The sequence below is a fragment of the Miscanthus floridulus genome, chromosome 15 (assembly GCF_019320115.1).
Source record: "Miscanthus floridulus cultivar M001 chromosome 15, ASM1932011v1, whole genome shotgun sequence".
Taxonomy (NCBI): Eukaryota; Viridiplantae; Streptophyta; class Magnoliopsida; order Poales; family Poaceae; genus Miscanthus; species Miscanthus floridulus.
The window spans coordinates 1,081,113-1,097,599 of NC_089594.1; the positions used below are offsets into that span (position 1 = coordinate 1,081,113).

At 41.7% G+C, this 16,487-nt stretch overlaps 2 protein-coding genes across 2 annotated transcripts; one reads left to right on the forward strand and one right to left on the reverse strand.

Annotated features, from left to right (window-relative positions):
* On the forward strand, positions 1 to 8,003 carry LOC136508516 (uncharacterized). The gene is made up of 14 exons (XM_066503203.1): positions 1 to 234; positions 698 to 797; positions 905 to 1,032; positions 1,217 to 1,385; positions 1,473 to 1,582; positions 3,039 to 3,122; positions 3,195 to 3,243; positions 3,338 to 3,429; positions 3,926 to 4,055; positions 4,204 to 4,280; positions 4,373 to 6,009; positions 6,269 to 6,685; positions 6,765 to 7,506; positions 7,617 to 8,003. Coding segments are annotated over exons 1-13 (3,534 nt in total). The 5' UTR covers positions 1 to 232; the 3' UTR covers positions 7,304 to 7,506; positions 7,617 to 8,003.
* A 122-nt stretch (positions 8,004 to 8,125) lies between these two features.
* Positions 8,126 to 13,866, reverse strand: LOC136508517 (probable LRR receptor-like serine/threonine-protein kinase At1g67720). The gene is made up of 15 exons (XM_066503204.1): positions 13,538 to 13,866; positions 12,650 to 13,184; positions 11,811 to 12,316; positions 11,562 to 11,694; positions 11,404 to 11,475; positions 11,255 to 11,323; positions 11,103 to 11,174; positions 10,788 to 10,856; positions 10,454 to 10,605; positions 10,133 to 10,374; positions 9,853 to 9,979; positions 9,403 to 9,468; positions 9,119 to 9,302; positions 8,899 to 9,034; positions 8,126 to 8,788 (listed from the first exon to the last, which is right to left on the reverse strand). The coding sequence occupies exons 1-15, from the start codon at positions 13,632 to 13,634 to the stop codon at positions 8,423 to 8,425; spliced, it is 2,826 nt and encodes a 941-aa protein (XP_066359301.1). The 5' UTR covers positions 13,635 to 13,866; the 3' UTR covers positions 8,126 to 8,422.
* Between the last annotated feature and the right edge of the window lie 2,621 nt (positions 13,867 to 16,487).

A 16,487-nucleotide genomic window follows, 5' to 3' on the forward strand; every position in this document is an offset into this window, starting at 1 on the left:
ACCTACCCCCGGCAGGCACACCGCATCGCCCCCCTCCTCCGTGTCCACAGCGCCCGCGCACCCCCAACCACAAGGAACAAGACGGAGTCCAGCCATCCGACCTTGAATCCCCTCCCCCCGCTTGCCCTCCTGCTTGATCCCGCCGCCGCCGCCGCCTCAACCTCCCTCTCCCTCTAGGGTTCCCTGCCGCTCCCGCGAATCGCGCAATCGGAGACCCCCGACCCGCCCTCCAATGTGAGTTCCTCTCCTTCCCGCTACTCCACTGCATCTTTTCGGCTCGATTCACTACAATCTCATGGGAATTTCGCCGCCCTGCCTTCTTCTTCTGTAATTATTGCTGTTGTTAATATTATAATTATTATTAGTCCGTGCGTGTATCCCCGTAGCAGAGCAATCCGGTGGAATTTAGGACTGTCACATGTTTCTGCCGATAGATTTAAAGTTGGATTGCTGATTTGTTAGAATCGGGCAAGGTTCGATGCCCTCTGTGTCTTGTACACTTCATTCAGTCTCTCATGTATCAGTTTATCCTGTGATGTGCACAAATATTTGGGATCTCAGGTTGCTGATACTGTACCTTAAGGATTGATTGGTTGATGTCCTGTCTGTTTGAGTCTGGGCCGTCGTCTTATTCTTCCGCATGCATACTACTTGGGTGGTCGTTTCTCCTCATGCTGGCTGACTTCCAATCCACCAGGACGACCATGAGCGACGATGGCGACCACACCTGCCCGCTCTGTGCCGAGGAGATGGACATCACCGACCAGCAGCTCAAGCCATGCAAATGCGGCTATGATGTATGTCTACCGATCCTCCTCCTATCATATCATATCGATCAGATTGCAGCCTGCCTTGCCTGCGCTGTGCGCCATCATCTAATAATAACTGCCACTTAACTCTGCAGATTTGTGTTTGGTGCTGGCACCACATCATAGACATGGCTGAGAAGGAGGAAACAGAGGGCCGCTGCCCTGCATGCCGCACACGCTATGACAAGGACAGGATCGTCAAGATGGCTGCCACTTGTGACAGGTCCGTCGCAATGCTTCTCTTGTTACCAATCAATTTCTGTTGTACTTCAGAAGACTGACTACAACATTTGCGATTGATTACCCTTTTATATATCATGTGAAATAGGAATAGGTAGAGCCATCTGTGAAAGTTGACCTTGCCACTAGGTATCTCAAACTTACCTTTACATTGATGATGGAAGCAGGACGGTGGCAGAGAAGAAGCACAAGACCCAAAAGGTTAAGCCAAAGGCAGCACCACCAACAACAGCAATGTCAACCGTAGAATCTAAGAAGCATCTGGCTAGTGTCAGGGTCATCCAGAGAAATCTGGTGTACATAATTGGGCTACCTGCGCATTTATGCAACGAGAGCGTGAGTTCACATCCAGATTTGTCCAAGTTGTGTGTATATGTTTAAATTTTACTTCTCATACCAACTCTACTACTATTTCTTGTTTAGGTACTTGAGCGCAGGGAATACTTTGGTCAATATGGGAAAGTTTTGAAGGTTTCAGTTTCCCGTTCGACTGGGCCTCCCTCTCAGGCATCAGCAAACAGCAATATTAGTGTGTATGTCTCTCTGAACTGTACGCTGCACATGCATGATCTATTCATACTTAATATGCAGTTAGATTTCTACTTTCAGTACTGGTCAATTAGCCTAATGGCTTATCAAATAATTATCCACTTTCTATGCAATCATGTGTTTCAAGTTTCTAATAGTTCCTTGTAATACTGTACCGTTGGTATTATAAGAAAGTAAATTCAGACTTCAATCTTGTTATTATGTGGTTTTCTAGTGAACTTGGTGAAGATGTGATATTATGTCCATATCCTTGCAAGTAGCTCAGTCATTTAATTTTAATCTGAACTATGCAAGTAGCTCAGTCATTTAAGTTTAATCTGAACTATTTAGCAGTGTGATTTGCTGATTTGCATAACCGCTTCAAAGTAACATTTGTATCCTCATTGCCAACATTAGGATATGTATTGTATTATTGGTGTGAAATTCAAAGAATCAGATAGATGCAAGGTATCTGTTTCTGGGCGAAGCTCAGAACCCAAATCTGCATTTGCAGATATAGATGAAATTCATCTCTTAATGAAATGCCTAATTTTCTTAGTTTGAGTACTTTATATTGTTCTCCTGGGATGTGTTCTTTAGTTTCTGGGTGATTTCTCTTGGAAATACCAAGAAAGTGTCTGGATGTATTCTGAAACTGTGTTATGCCTGCCTTTAAAAAAAAAGGAAACTGTGTTATGCCAGAAACATGCATTGTTTATAATTAAACAGAACTGAGTTAGGGATTATTATTAAGGCATTAACCAAAATGGAGTTAGGGTGCCTTTTTTTTCTAGTGTAGAAATTGCTGTGTATATTAAAATTTGCATGCTTGCAACACGTCTAATATGGATTGTATTTGATGGTCTCTTTGTTAAAGAACATGTGAAATTAGAGTTCTAGTCTTCTAGAACACACTGTTCCTCATCTTTACTTTCTCTACATAATTCTTGCATGTGTTGATATGTTGCTGTTACTTCTTGGTTTAGCTATCCTTATATGTACATGCTGTTACATAAACCAGTTAGTTTTTCCCTGAAGAGATTATGCTACCTACTGATTTGTTGAGGACCTAGTAATCATGGCCCTAAACTGTTTAAGAACCATTGGTGTTATTTGCATGTTGTCGCAACAAGTTATTCCCTCGAGTCACAGATAAGTGACCTTTTGCGCTGTGTGCAGTCTAAGTATTTAAACATTGATCATCAACACCTCTTGACATAGTTAGATTGAATATGTGAAAATGATATGAGCATATCTGCCTCGAATAGTAGTTGCATAATGTTATGATATTTCTGTACTTTGTAATTATTGCAAGCAATGGAAACTAGCAGTCAAAGGTACACGTTAATGACTGTGGACATCTTATTTGTGACGGTAGGGAGTGTTCTGTTTGTGTAAGAGTTAGATACAGAATTTCTGCTCTTGCTTAAGCAATGATGGATTCTTGTCAAATGTGTACAGGTATATTACTTATGCCAAAGAAGAAGAGGCCATCCGGTGTATTCAAGCTGTACACAATTTTGTCTTGGAAGGGAAAGTGTTAAGGTGAGTTTCTATACTTTGTTCTCTTTAAGTTTTGCACAACATAGTAACTCAAATGGTTATTGACTGTTGCAGGGCATGCTTTGGTACTACGAAGTATTGCCATGCATGGCTGCGAAACATGGTACAAATGTTACTTCGTTCTGATATCTTCATTTACTTAGTACTTACTCTACTACCCAATTCACTTATCCTGAATGTTTCTTGTCTTTTCTCAGACATGTGGGAATCCAGATTGTCTCTATTTGCATGATGTAGGCAGTCAGGAGGATAGTTTTACTAAAGATGAGATCATCTCAGCATATACGAGGTAGTACTGAGCTATTTTAGCATATGTTGTGGAACCTTAGTTTCTTGTTCTGCTTCCTTATTCATTTTAGCCCTAAGTCATGTGCTAGTCCTGGCTATCACTTTCCTTCTCTGTCTAAACTACTTGTACTCACATTGCCTTTTTGAAAACACCATTTATTTTCCACTTCTGGATATAATAGTTAATCCCTTGAAGCCATACAAGCAAAGTCTTACTATGTATAAGCTGTTGTTCTCTGAGGGTTTATTTACAAAAACATGTCTTCAATGTGGATGCGTATTATATTAAGTGTTGCTTTGATGAACTCATCCCTATGCAAAATTTTATTATGTATAAGCTGTTGGTGTTCTTTGTAAGTGGATTTAGAAAAAAGTATGTGTGCTTCAATGTGGATGTTTTATTATATTATAAAGTACTGCTTTGATGAACTTTGTGCTAAAACAATTTTGATAGTTTCAATTGCTACTTTTCATTCACTCTTCTACATTCCTGTCAGGACTAGAGTCCCCCAGATGGCATCTAGTGTTTCACAAAGACGTACAGGCACTGTGTTGCCCCCTCCAGGAGATGATTTCTCTTACAGTGCGGTGGTTTCAGCCAAGCATACATTCAAGAATGGAACACTTGTATGTTCTCTATGCTGAAAATTCAAAGTGCATTGGAAGACATGCCATTTTTTTAAACTTAATGCTGCTTTCTAGTCTAGGTTTAATTGCTGATATTTTCATCATGTTTTGGCTTACATACTCCATTAACTGGCCGCCATCTGTTCAGAATGCCACCAACCAGCCCAGACTTTCACCTCCAAACAGTAGTTCTGGGAGGTCCACACTTCCACCAGCTGCCTCATGGTATGGTATCTCTAAAAGTCTTCTGCTACCTTTTTGCTATGCATTGAAGCTGAGGACTGTGTTACTGATTTTTTTTCCTTTTTTATGTGCAGGGGGCAGCGTGATTTGAATGCCAGGACAACAGCTACTGGGGCGACATCATCACAATCTCATACAAAACCTAAATCAGAATCACAGAGTAATCCATTTTCAAGTTCTTCAGTAATTTCCAGTACAAAAACACCCTCTTCGTGGAATGATGATACAAGTACAGCAACAAAAATGTCTGAAGGACAGCAAGTGTCAGAAAAAGAGTCTAAAACCTTGCAGCCATATAAGCCTGGTATTTCAAAGGAAACACAAGCTCTATCATCACTGGAGTCATCACTGGACATAGATTTCTCGACAATACCTTCAGCTTGGAATGACGATGACATTGTAGTATCAGATGGGATGTCAAAAGGATGCGATGAAAATCAAGTTGCAAATGAAAATGGCGAGCTAACCCATCCAGCATCTAAGCCACTGGTTTTATCTAAGAAAGACATAACAATGAACAACATTACCAGCAAAAGTCCTTCAGATTTTGTATCAAGTCTAGCAATATCTAAATCAGATGCAAGTACGAGTGATGGTGACCACTCACTTACCAATATTACTCCTAAAAGCCTTACATCAAATGCTGTAGACTGCCAATCTAGTCATGCTGCTGGGGAGAAAATATTGGAGGATATTGGATCCAGGAACACTGACATGGAGAAGCTATCTGCTCAGATATCTTCAGTAAAATTAGGTGGCAACAATGATATTCAGAGTATGGCAGGAAATCAGCAATCAGATGTAATGCCATGCACATCTCTTGATGTGCCCATGGATCAGAATTTTGACAAAGACCAATCTCATCTCAATCTTGATGAGCTCTTCTTACCTTCAGAAAATAAGGATACTATTCTTTCTTGTCAATATAGTTCTGATAAGCGTCTTGATTGGAGTTCAGAGCTGCAAAATTGTAGTGTGACTCCTTTAAATGATATAATAGATTCTACAATGCTCGCTGACAAACTTCATAGTATACTACTGGATGATTCAAAGCAACCATCATATTCGTCATTTGCCCAATTTCCTAGTACATTGGATAATTCATTGTGGAATGATACAGAAAGTAACCCTGCATTGACGATTGGCACTAGAGCTTCTTCACAGACGGGGTTTTCTTCAATAAATAACACTTATGTCTTGCCAAATGAAGGTCAAGATGGGCTAGGGACTGTATATACACATGGTAATGTTTCTGGACATCCTGGAATAGGAAGTCATCAGCATAGAGCAATGGGTTCAGATAGTATAGGAAGTTTTGACAAGACCATAAGCGTAAATAAGGATGAGAGCAGAATAATTTCTGATATGTTGTCGTCAGAGTTTAATCCGTGGGATGATTCATATTCGACTGCTAACAATTTTGTTAGGATGCTTAGGGAATCTGAAAATAATGATGTCCATTTCACTGCGCCTTCATGGAAATCAGGAACTGGGAGCAAAGAGTCCAGATTTTCATTTGCTAGACAGGATAACCAAGGAAACTTGTTAGATTCATCTCTCAGAAACTGTGGTACTGGTACTGAGCAGAATTTGAGTTTGCTGCCCCAGAATTCTCGAGGCAATATTTACCAGAATGGCCTTGCATTCCAATCTCTAGAAAATGATTTTTCCAATAGCAACTCTCTTGGTGTATTAGACATGGCAACTGCTGGTGAGTACTATGATACCTTTTCACTACTTTGCCTGACTGAGCAGAATTGATAGGTATTGTAAATCGCACCAAAAAAAAAGAATGATAGGTACTGTAATTGAATGAACTTATTTCTGTGTGCTGCACTTATTTTTCATTCAGTATTGGTAAAGATATTCTGACTCATGCAAATAGATTGTTGATCTGTTGGTGCTTATTATGTGATTTTTATGTTTACCAGTGATAAGTTTATGTGCTTACGAAGAATTTGCTTTCTCAGGTACATCGAGATCTAAAATATCTGCCCCCCCAGGATTTTCAGCACCAGCAAGAGTCCCCCCTCCTGGATTTTCTTCTGCATTTCCATCCCAGGATAGTTTGAACCCCACTCCTGGGTTTCCTTCTGGAATTTCGTCTCATGATGGGTCTATCCCCCTTCCTAGATTCCCTTCTGCATTTTCTTCTGGAATTTCAGCTCAGGAAGTGTCTAAGCCCCCTACTAGACTGCCTTCTCCATTTTCTTCTGGATTTTCATCTCAGGATGGACCTAATACCCCTTCTAGGTTTCCTCCTGCATTTTCTTCTGGACTTCCATCACAGGATGGCCCTAATCCCCCTTCTAGATTTCCTTCTGCATTTTCTTCTGGATTTTCATCACAGGATGGGTCTAATCAATCATATGGCTCAACATACCAAGGTTTGTTTCCTGTCTCAGTATTTTTGCTTATTTTCCTATAACTAGTTTGATTTCTCATGCCTTTTGTGGTTCTTCACAGACAATCTTCTCCGGGATACTGTTTTGGGTGGCAACAGTAATCATTACCAATCTCAGTTTGGAAGGCATGCAAGTGATATGGAGTTTGATGATCCTGCTATATTAGCTGTGGGCAAAGGGCTGATGCCTGGAATTGGCGATTCAGGGCCGGAGATGAAAAATACTCCTGCTTTTCAAGCACAGTTGCAACCAGCAAGTAGTGATTCAAGGTTTCAGTTGCATATACAGCCAAATGTGCAGTCTCATCAAAACCTGAGATTCACAGACCCTATGCAGGATGGCTTGAACCATATGAATGATAATTACCTGGCATCCAGATTTTTAGCTCAGAACCATGGTCCTATATCCCCTTATGCGCAGATTCCGCAACAACCCAGAAACTCGCAGCTTACAAGTGGTCACTGGGATGGGTGGAGTGATTCAAGACAAGGGAATAACACCACAATGTCAGACATGTCGAGGATGTTATATCCAAGTGACGTGAACAAGATGCACATGCTGGGTTCAAATGATATCTATAACAGAGCCTTTGGAATGTGATTGTCTCTTGGATAATGTGTGACTTTGAGCTGACATGTTCAAACTTGGGGCGCTTGTCGATTTCTGGAAGTAACTGGTTGCACAACAAATACCCGAGGTGGATAGTGGTGTTGTGCTTATGAGCGGGTACACGAGTATTTATTGTTGTATTGGAATTGGCCAACATGAACCTGAGCTTTGGTCCAGTCCTTTGAAATTACCAGGTATGCATGCCATTGATTAGTTTCTTGTTAGTGAAACTAGCGTACTATGTATTGGTGCACAAACAAGTTAGAAAACTGACCACCCATTTGGTTTATTTGTTGATGATCAGGTTCATTCTCTTCTATGATTTTGTGAAGCTTGAATGAAAAGAAAGATGCGCCGAGAAGAACAAAGCAGCTGAAGTTGAAATAGATAGAGATGTCTATAATGTGGTGTGGTTTGACTTGTGAGGGAAAGAGATTAAGAAGAAGCTAAGGTGGCTTGGCTTGATGACAGTTTGTTTTCTTGTGTCTGTACAGGATGATATCTCGGTCGGTTTCTGTAGTAACCTGGTGTTCGGTGTCTGTATTAACTAGTGGTGGTTGCTCTTGCTCCCTGCTGTTGTTGGCTGCCTGTGGCGAGTACATGCGTTTTGCGTAGGGAGCTGAGTGATATATTAATTAAAGGAAATTTGAGGTGAAGGTCAACAAGAAAGTCATATTCAACCAGTGTTACCCACGGCAATGTATGATACTGCATTGGTTTCTTTGCTTAGCATTACTTAGTATTCTTTTTTGAACAAAAGGTCCCTTAACCTTTATTTATTAAAAACAGACACTGTTTTCTGCCTCCCAAAACTTCGTTTCCTTATTTGATTTGCCTGCCAAAACTTTACTTTTGTTCCCTTAGTTCCCTGTTAGCTAAAAAAACAAACACAAATACTTGCACGTCACATACAACTCAGTGACTGGGTGGTTCTCAAGCCAGTTAGTTTTCTCCTTGTTAGCAAAACGTAATAAACCCTTCGCCCATCTACATACAGCTCAGGGACTCTCGGTGGTACCTACATGAATGAAACCTTGATCTCGGACTTAAGACTGGCAACTCATACATATACATACAAATAAAGCTGAGGACTGCTGCAATATTCTCATCTCATCTGAGACCCGGCCGCATGAGCAGCTCGTCGAAGGATGCTCCGTTCTGCTCCAAGTCCACCGCCACACTGCCTGAATTGTTGTTCAAGGACGACGAGGCACCACCCATGGACCTGTTGCTGTTGGACACGAGCAGCTGCTGCTGGATGGTAGAGCGCTGCATCTCCTGGGGTCCCCGCTCGATGGCAATGGCGTCCTGGATCTCCTTGAGCACCTCCGAGATGGGAGGCCTCTGCACGCCCTTGGGCTTCACACACATTATGGCCACCTCCGCGATCTTCCACACCGACTGCAGGTCATAACCTCTGTCCAACGATTCGTCAACGATGGCGTGGATGTTCCCGCTCTCGATGTGCGATCGTGCCTGCCAGGTTATTCGTTTACTTCAGTTTTTACATCCATTGCTTTTCCTTCAGCAGAAACTCACCGATGGAACAGGAAGCAAAACTGATGCTAGTACTATTCTCTTCTTACCCAAGCAACAATGTTACGGCAGTTGAGCCCAAAGTGGTCATTCGAGATCGGTTCATGGCCGGAGATGAGCTCCAGCAGAATCACGCCGAAGCTGTAGATGTCGCTCTTCTCTGTCAGCTGCTGCGAGATGTAGTACCTAACCACACCAGAACAAAATAGATTGTAAGAGAAGATGAAACAGAATGATACAAAACACCTCAGTCAGATTGCTTGGCCTTACTCTGGGTCCAGGTATCCCACTGTTCCTCGAACTATACTTGACACATGAGACCCATCCACTGCAGGTTTCGATAGCCCAAAGTCTGCAACTTTTGCTCTCATGTTCTTGTCTAGGAGAATGTTGCTGCTCTTCAGGTCTCTATGGATGATTGTTGGGGAGCATCCTGTGTGGAGATACTCTATACCTGATTTTTGCAATTTCACATTCAGAATCAGAACTGCGGTAGCTAATTTCTCCATATTCAATATACAGGTAGCAAATTGTGAAACCAGCAGACCACAAACCTTTTGCAGAATCTTCTGCAATCTCAAGGCGCTTCAGCCAGCTAGTTATCTTTACATTATCAGCTCCTGCAAAACACCACCAAAAGTTTACCCTCATTTGTGTATGTTCTCTCCATTGACCATGGGGTGCTGTCTCTAACACTTCATGTTGCTGCTAGGGTTGAATCACAATTGAGAGCTAAACTAGAGATATCTGTCATACACAAAATCCTGTCTATCATTAAGCAGAATCTGATCTAACTTCATGTTTGAGTTCAGTTAATTAAGCATGCGTGAATGCTCTGCAGTTCCAAAAGATGTTAAATCAACAGCAGAAGGAGCATTCTTTTAGTTAAGTTATATACCAGAAACATTTATCTCGTCTGCTTGTGGAAGAATAACTATCCACCTACTGACAGTTTGCTATTGATCCTATACTGTAGATTTACCATAAGTTGGATGTGGACTTACCACGAAGGTGCTCTTTTAGTGTCCCATTATGCATGAACTCGTACACTAGTATGTTTTTGCCATCTTGCTGACTGTAACCAAGGAATGTAACCAGGTGCCTATGATGTATTCTGGAAAGCAATGTCACCTGAAACAAGATGTTAGGCAGCTATATATATGCAAGAACACTCTAAGTTCCGTATTTCAGGCTGCCATAATTGAAAATTGCGTAAAAATATACAGAAGGGTTTATCCGGTTATGCAACTATTTTGAAGTAATGTGGTGAGTATGAGAACAAACCTCATTCAAGAATTCTCGGATTCCCTGATAGGAGTCATTTGTGAGAAGTTTGACTGCAATCTCTCTCCCATCAGCCAACTTTCCATAGTATACTATGCCAAAGCCTCCAGAGCCAATTCTTCTCTCAAATTTGTCAGTAGCATCTTCAATTTCAGATAAAGAAAATCTGTGTGCTGATTCTGTAGCTACTTCACTAAAATATGAACCAAGTTTTTTTGCTGGTGCTGCAATAACAACAGGGTCTGGAGATGGCAAAAGAATCACTGCATGCCCTTTCCCTAGCATAATATCGATATACCAATTGAACTAAAGAGTGTGTACCTTCATGGGATTTCTTCTTTCTCCTACATGTAATGAAATAGCATCCAATAGCAATACCCAGTAAGACAATGGCTCCAATCACCACACATATAACAATTATGGTGTGGCTAATGCCATTGCTTACTATGTGAAGGCCACTGTTGCCTGAGAAGCTGCAGCCATGTAACAATTTAGAACATATGGGAGTCATGCGACCATTCTAAGAACAGCATAGCTATTTGATCCACATATGTAAACATTTTGGTGGCACTAAAGAGTGAAGGCTTTCAAGCCACATTAGTGTTCAAAAGCATGATCTGAAATTAATAGTCTGCTTTAAGGACAGGATACTAACTTCAAAATAATGCTTCTCTTGAAAAGTGCTTTTGGAACCTGCCCAGACAGCTTGTTGTTTTGAACATACCTGCATAAGTTTTAGTTCATAATAAGAGCGCTCCTTTTTTCCATAAAAATCCTCACACAGATGTACCCATATAAAAAATCTTAAATCACTAACATCAATTTGTCTTTTGGTTTCTTGAGCAGAAAAATGTAAGAAATGAATACAAATAAAAAAAAAGTCAAAGGGAAATAAATTGAAGAAATACTATACTATGGTCTCCAAAGTCTAGAGATTATGACAAGGTGCACACAAGGATGTTTAACTTACAACTCTTTCAGGTTAGGTAGGTCTCCCAAAGAAGATGGCAATTCACCAGTTAACTGATTGTTCTCAAGGTGACTAGAATGAAGAAAAGCACCGTATATTAGTAGAATCATTTAAGAATAACACATTATCAAAAAAAAAAACTGGAAACTCACATATACTGCAAATTACGGCATTCGCTGAAATCAGGAATTTGGCCAGAAAATGAATTACCATCAAGCCTTCTGCATTAACCGAAATAAGTCGATCAGACAATAGAAGTCAAATACTTAGACAAGATAAAAATAAAATATTCAGTCCTTACAGCTCAACCAGCCCTGATAACTTTGTCAGTTCCACAGGGATACTTCCTGTAATGTTCTTCCCAGACAATGTGCTGCAAGAAAAAAAATTATTAGGTGTCAAATACTATTTCATTAAGGAAGCCAAAAAATTGAAGGCATAATGACATGGTTGTCATACATTGAGAATACCCTTGGAGAAGCTTCTGAACTGCATTGCACCCAGGACCATGATGCTGGTAAGCACGGATCACCACCCTCTTGTGCCCAACCTTCCTGTGGATATCGTGATACCATGCTGGCCATGATATTTGCTGTCAATGTTGCATACACCAATTCAGTCCCAAAGTGAGTTTCTTATTCTGAAACATAAGGGGTTGTTGCAGCTAGGAAAAAGTAAAGGTAGCAGAACCGTGCACAATTTGCTTACCATCTTGTGATCCCATAGTAATTTGGACATATTTGTAAATCTCCAGTGCATTCAAAATAGGCCCCTTTGAAGAATCATTTGTCTTCCTGAACCCAAACGAGAAAACAAACGGAAGTGTCAAATTCGTGTAGCCTGGTTCATACAAACGGTATTTCCCTTGAGCATTCTCCTCCACGTCAACAGTTGGTTTACTGAGTGCTGGCATGCCGGGGACCTCTAACTTAAATTTCCTCGTTTCATTTGGTGCCAGATCTTCAATTTCTGCAAAATATGAGACTCCCCAAGCATTTGCCGGGAAACCTTCCAAATCAAGGCGGTAGTTCAAGGACCCATCCTGGCCAACTACTGCTGTTTGCATGACCTTTTCAGGTGGTTCTTCATTGGTACTGACGAATATGGGTTTGGTAGTTGATATTCTTTCAGTCCCTGGAGCAACATCAACAAGGTAATTTGCTCTCCTCACAGAATCGGATTCCCAGATTCTATCAAATGGATCATCAGGGTATCTGTGGAACAAGAAAAGGAACAATCTTCTGTCATTTGTTTGCATGAAACAAAATGTAGTTCTGGTTATAACTTAGTTATGACAGTAAGGTGAAGCATGATCAGAGCTTTGATATGTGGCAGCAAAGCAGTCACATGGCCCAATTGGACCTTTGGGCTGACCAGGACAGAGTATCGTAACCACAATCACAACAACACATGCAGTCACAGTTCTACCCAGAGGATATTAAGTTCATATTTTGACAGAATTCTAGTTTAGAACTGTGTTAATTGTGAAGCCTATATATGTACAATGTAAAAGGCATCAGTAGCATGGTGTTGTGCAGTATCAGTACCTCACTGAATCATTGCTTCCTGCGCCAAAATTTATCCTCGCAGACAGTCCCAGAAAGAAGAGCGTCTCATCAGTGGTGTAGTAGAGCGAACCATTAAACTGTCGAAGCTCGAGAGTAGAGATGAAGGGCTGTCCCGTGCTAGCATTGGAGAGACAAACACTGAGCGTGGGAGCAGCAGCCAAGATAATGGCTTCCTCGACGACGGGGGTGGTGGCGTCGTCGACGACAATGGTGGACCAGGGAGACGCGCCGAGGGAGATGTCGAACTTGGGGTAGACGTTGCTGTTGTCGAAGTTGCCGTAGAGGAACGTGGCCCTGACGAGGTAGCGCGTCCGGTTCCTGACGTTCATGGTGTAGCAGTACTTCCTGTTATCCGCGGGGAAGTAGCGCACGGTGGTCAGCTGCTGCTGGCCGTTCTGGAACAGCAGCTGCGCCGTCTGGCCGCCGCCGGAGACGAAGGTGGCGTCGGAGGTCCATTGGATCCCGATGGCATCCGTGTGATCACGAGCTCCCCCGCAGTCCAGGCTGATGAAACCTGCAGGAGCAGGATGGGAAGGGGCAAATTAAAGATGAGACAGAGACACAGTCCAAGCTAGTTGCTTACTCTGGGTTAGCTTAGATTTACTAGTGCTGTCATTTATGGAATGCAAACTAACTGATTAAGGGGCAAAATCAAACAGGGGGTCAGTGTGGATGGATATGCACATTCCTCGGCTTGCAATTTCGCAAATCTCCTGGAGAAGCTGGAACATTTCTCCCCCATGACATTGGCTATGAGTATGAATGCGTAAAGCTGGGTAGAAAAAGGGCGGTACCGCCGTAAACAAAATAAAAAACGAATCTTTGGAGATGGGGAAGAATGGGGGATGGAAGGGCAGGGTGGCTCACCAGGCTGCGCAGCGGACGGCGAGAGGAGGAGCAGCAGGAGGTGGAAGTGCACGGGGAGGAGGAGAGCGGCGGCGGCGGCTGAGAAGGAGGCAGCCATGGAAGTTGGCTTGCGAGGTCCTCCGCAGGCAGCAGCAGCTAGCTCCTTCTCGTCCGCCCCCAACCCCAAGGCCACAAAAGCCGCTGCGCTGCTTCTGCTGCAGCTGTTAGTAGCAGGCAGTCCTAGGAGTACTAGATTCTACTCTACTCTAATCTCAATCAACAACCGAACAAGACCAACAACAAGGAGATGAGATGGAAATCCAGCTTTTCTTTTCTACCGCTGTGCTCCGACTCCATGCGGCGCTCGTCTTTAACCAGTGACTGATTGCAAAAATAATAATTTGTTTATAAATAAACAAATCGAGATAGGTAAGCACTAAGCAGGCAGACATTGGTCGTTGGAGAGAGAGAATGTGTGGGACAGGGGGCCTGACTGTCTGCGACTGCGAGTACAAACCGTAACCGGAACCGGGGCCTTTGTTTAGTCTCCATCACATTAATTTTTGGACGCTTGTATGGAGCATTAAATGTAGGTAAAAAAATAACTAATTGTACAGTTTAGTTGAAAATCACGAGATGAATCTTTTGAGCTTAGTTGGTCCACGATTAGACAATATTTACCAAATAAGACGAAAGTGCTACTATTCGTCGGATTGAAATTTTCTTCAATCTAAACAAGGCCCGGAGGAGAAAAGAAAAGGTTGGTATGGGATTTCTGGACTTTTGGTGGGTGTCTATCCCGAATTTCCTATCCGTGCCAATGCCAACTCAAATAAAAAACCCAACCGACCTTTGGTTTTGTGTCCTTGTGACACAAAACGCCCCGCCTGCGCCACCCACCCACCCCGCCGAAGCTGCCACTTCTGTTTCAGGTTTCAGCTAATCCTTTTCTCTGCGTTGCTAACGTGCACATGCCGCATGGACAAATCAGAAATCTGCACAGCTCGAGGGGCATTTCCTAGGGCCTTGTTTAGATTACCCCAAAATTCCAAGTTTTTTCACTCTCTCTCCATCACATCAATTTTTAGCCACTTGCATGGAGCATTAAATGTAGGTAAAAAAAAAAACTAATTGCACAGTTTAGTTGGAAATCACGAGATGAATCTTTTGAACTTAGTTGATCCACGATTGGACAATATTTACCAAATAAGACGAAAGTGCTACTATTCATCGGGTTGAAATTTTTCTCAATCTAAACAAGGCCTAGGGCATGTTTAGTTCCTCCAAATTCTAGAATTTGATACTATGCAAAAAGAAGATTCTCCGTCACATCAAACTTGCGGTACATGTATGGAGTACTAAATATCGACGAAATCAAAAACTAATTACACAGTTTAGTTGTACTTTGCAAGACGAACGTTTTGAGCCTAATTAGACAACGATTGGACAATTATTACCCAATAAAAATAAACGGTAATGTAGCTACAGTACCACCTGAAAACCCGGCGGCGCCGATTCGACGCCCAACTAAACGTGGCCCTAGTTGCAAATCATAAAAGTGCAACGATCAAATGCGATATCAGGAACTAGTATAGTACATATTAAAATCAACACCTTCATATCTTCCTTATTTACTTTTTTATTATATAAAGTGAAATATACTAACGCCCTTTTAAGCTTGTTTGGAGATGTCATCTAGGTTCCTAAAATACAAATCATGACACTCATCAGGCGGTTTGAAAATTGAGTCTGGAGGAGCTTGAAAACGCTCGAGGGGCAACACGCAGTATTTCCTCTGCACCAAATAAGTGCATATCTTGCACTTCGAGAAGTCAGCCAATATTAAATTTGATCAAATATATAAAACGTACAATGTTTATGATACCAAATAAATAACATTACATTAATCACATAATATGATTTTATAGTAAATCTATATAGAGATAAAAAAATATTAATATTATTTTCTACAAATCTAGTTAAATGAGATTAATTGACTCCTCCAAGTGTAAGATGTGCATATATTTTGGGACGGAGAGAGTATACCGTTTCTCCCTCTTTTTGATTTTTACGAACTACAATAAATATTATACTTTGTATGTGTATGCTATCCGATATGATAATTTTTGGGCATTGATAAAAACGTCTATATATACTAAAAAGACTAGTCATTGTAACTCTTACAAATGGGCCATGGCTTCCCCTCATCTAAACAATTTCTTATAAAGAATAAAAAAAATAATTTCTTATAATAAGTAACTACAAGTATACTTAATTCCACCACTCAAGTAATATGACCCCTCTTTCTATTGGTAACATGCATGTGATCCTTGTCGAGCTCTGCCACTGAATGACTGTTGTTAGTTTAATTGCACCAGAAGGCAATGATCAATGGGTCATGGATTGATCTACGTGCATGTCAGCTTTAATTTGCCTCTTGACATCACTGCATTATCATGTTGTCATGTTTGTTACCTCGCTGGCTGAGTTTGAGACGCAACTACGTACTACGCATTATATATTGGATGGATTCTCGCAAAAATCCCCCCGGCCCAGATGTTGCTTTGCTGCCTAGTAGCTGGACTGAGAGTGAGAGATGAGTTGTTCCCAGCATCCGGTGGAGCAGCTGGCCAGCCTTAGTCCATGGCGCCATAGGCCTGCGCGTAGTTTAGGTTGATCCCAATGGATCTTAAGAATATCATAGTTAAAATGTAGCCTCTTTAAGGTATATCAGCCGGATCGGGAACGGCCTCTCTTATATTTTTTTTAAAACTTCTAATTTTTTAATATAATGATACGCTGTTTAGAAAAAAAAAAGAGTGAGAGATGCACACCAGCTCCGGCACCAGCAGCACCAAAAGCTAGCAGCAGGCCCAGCTGCATCATCACAGTTCAGACAGTGGCTAGTACTCCTCCATGATGCATCATCGTAGCCGCATGCAGCATGCGAATGCGTCTCTCTCTCTCCCCT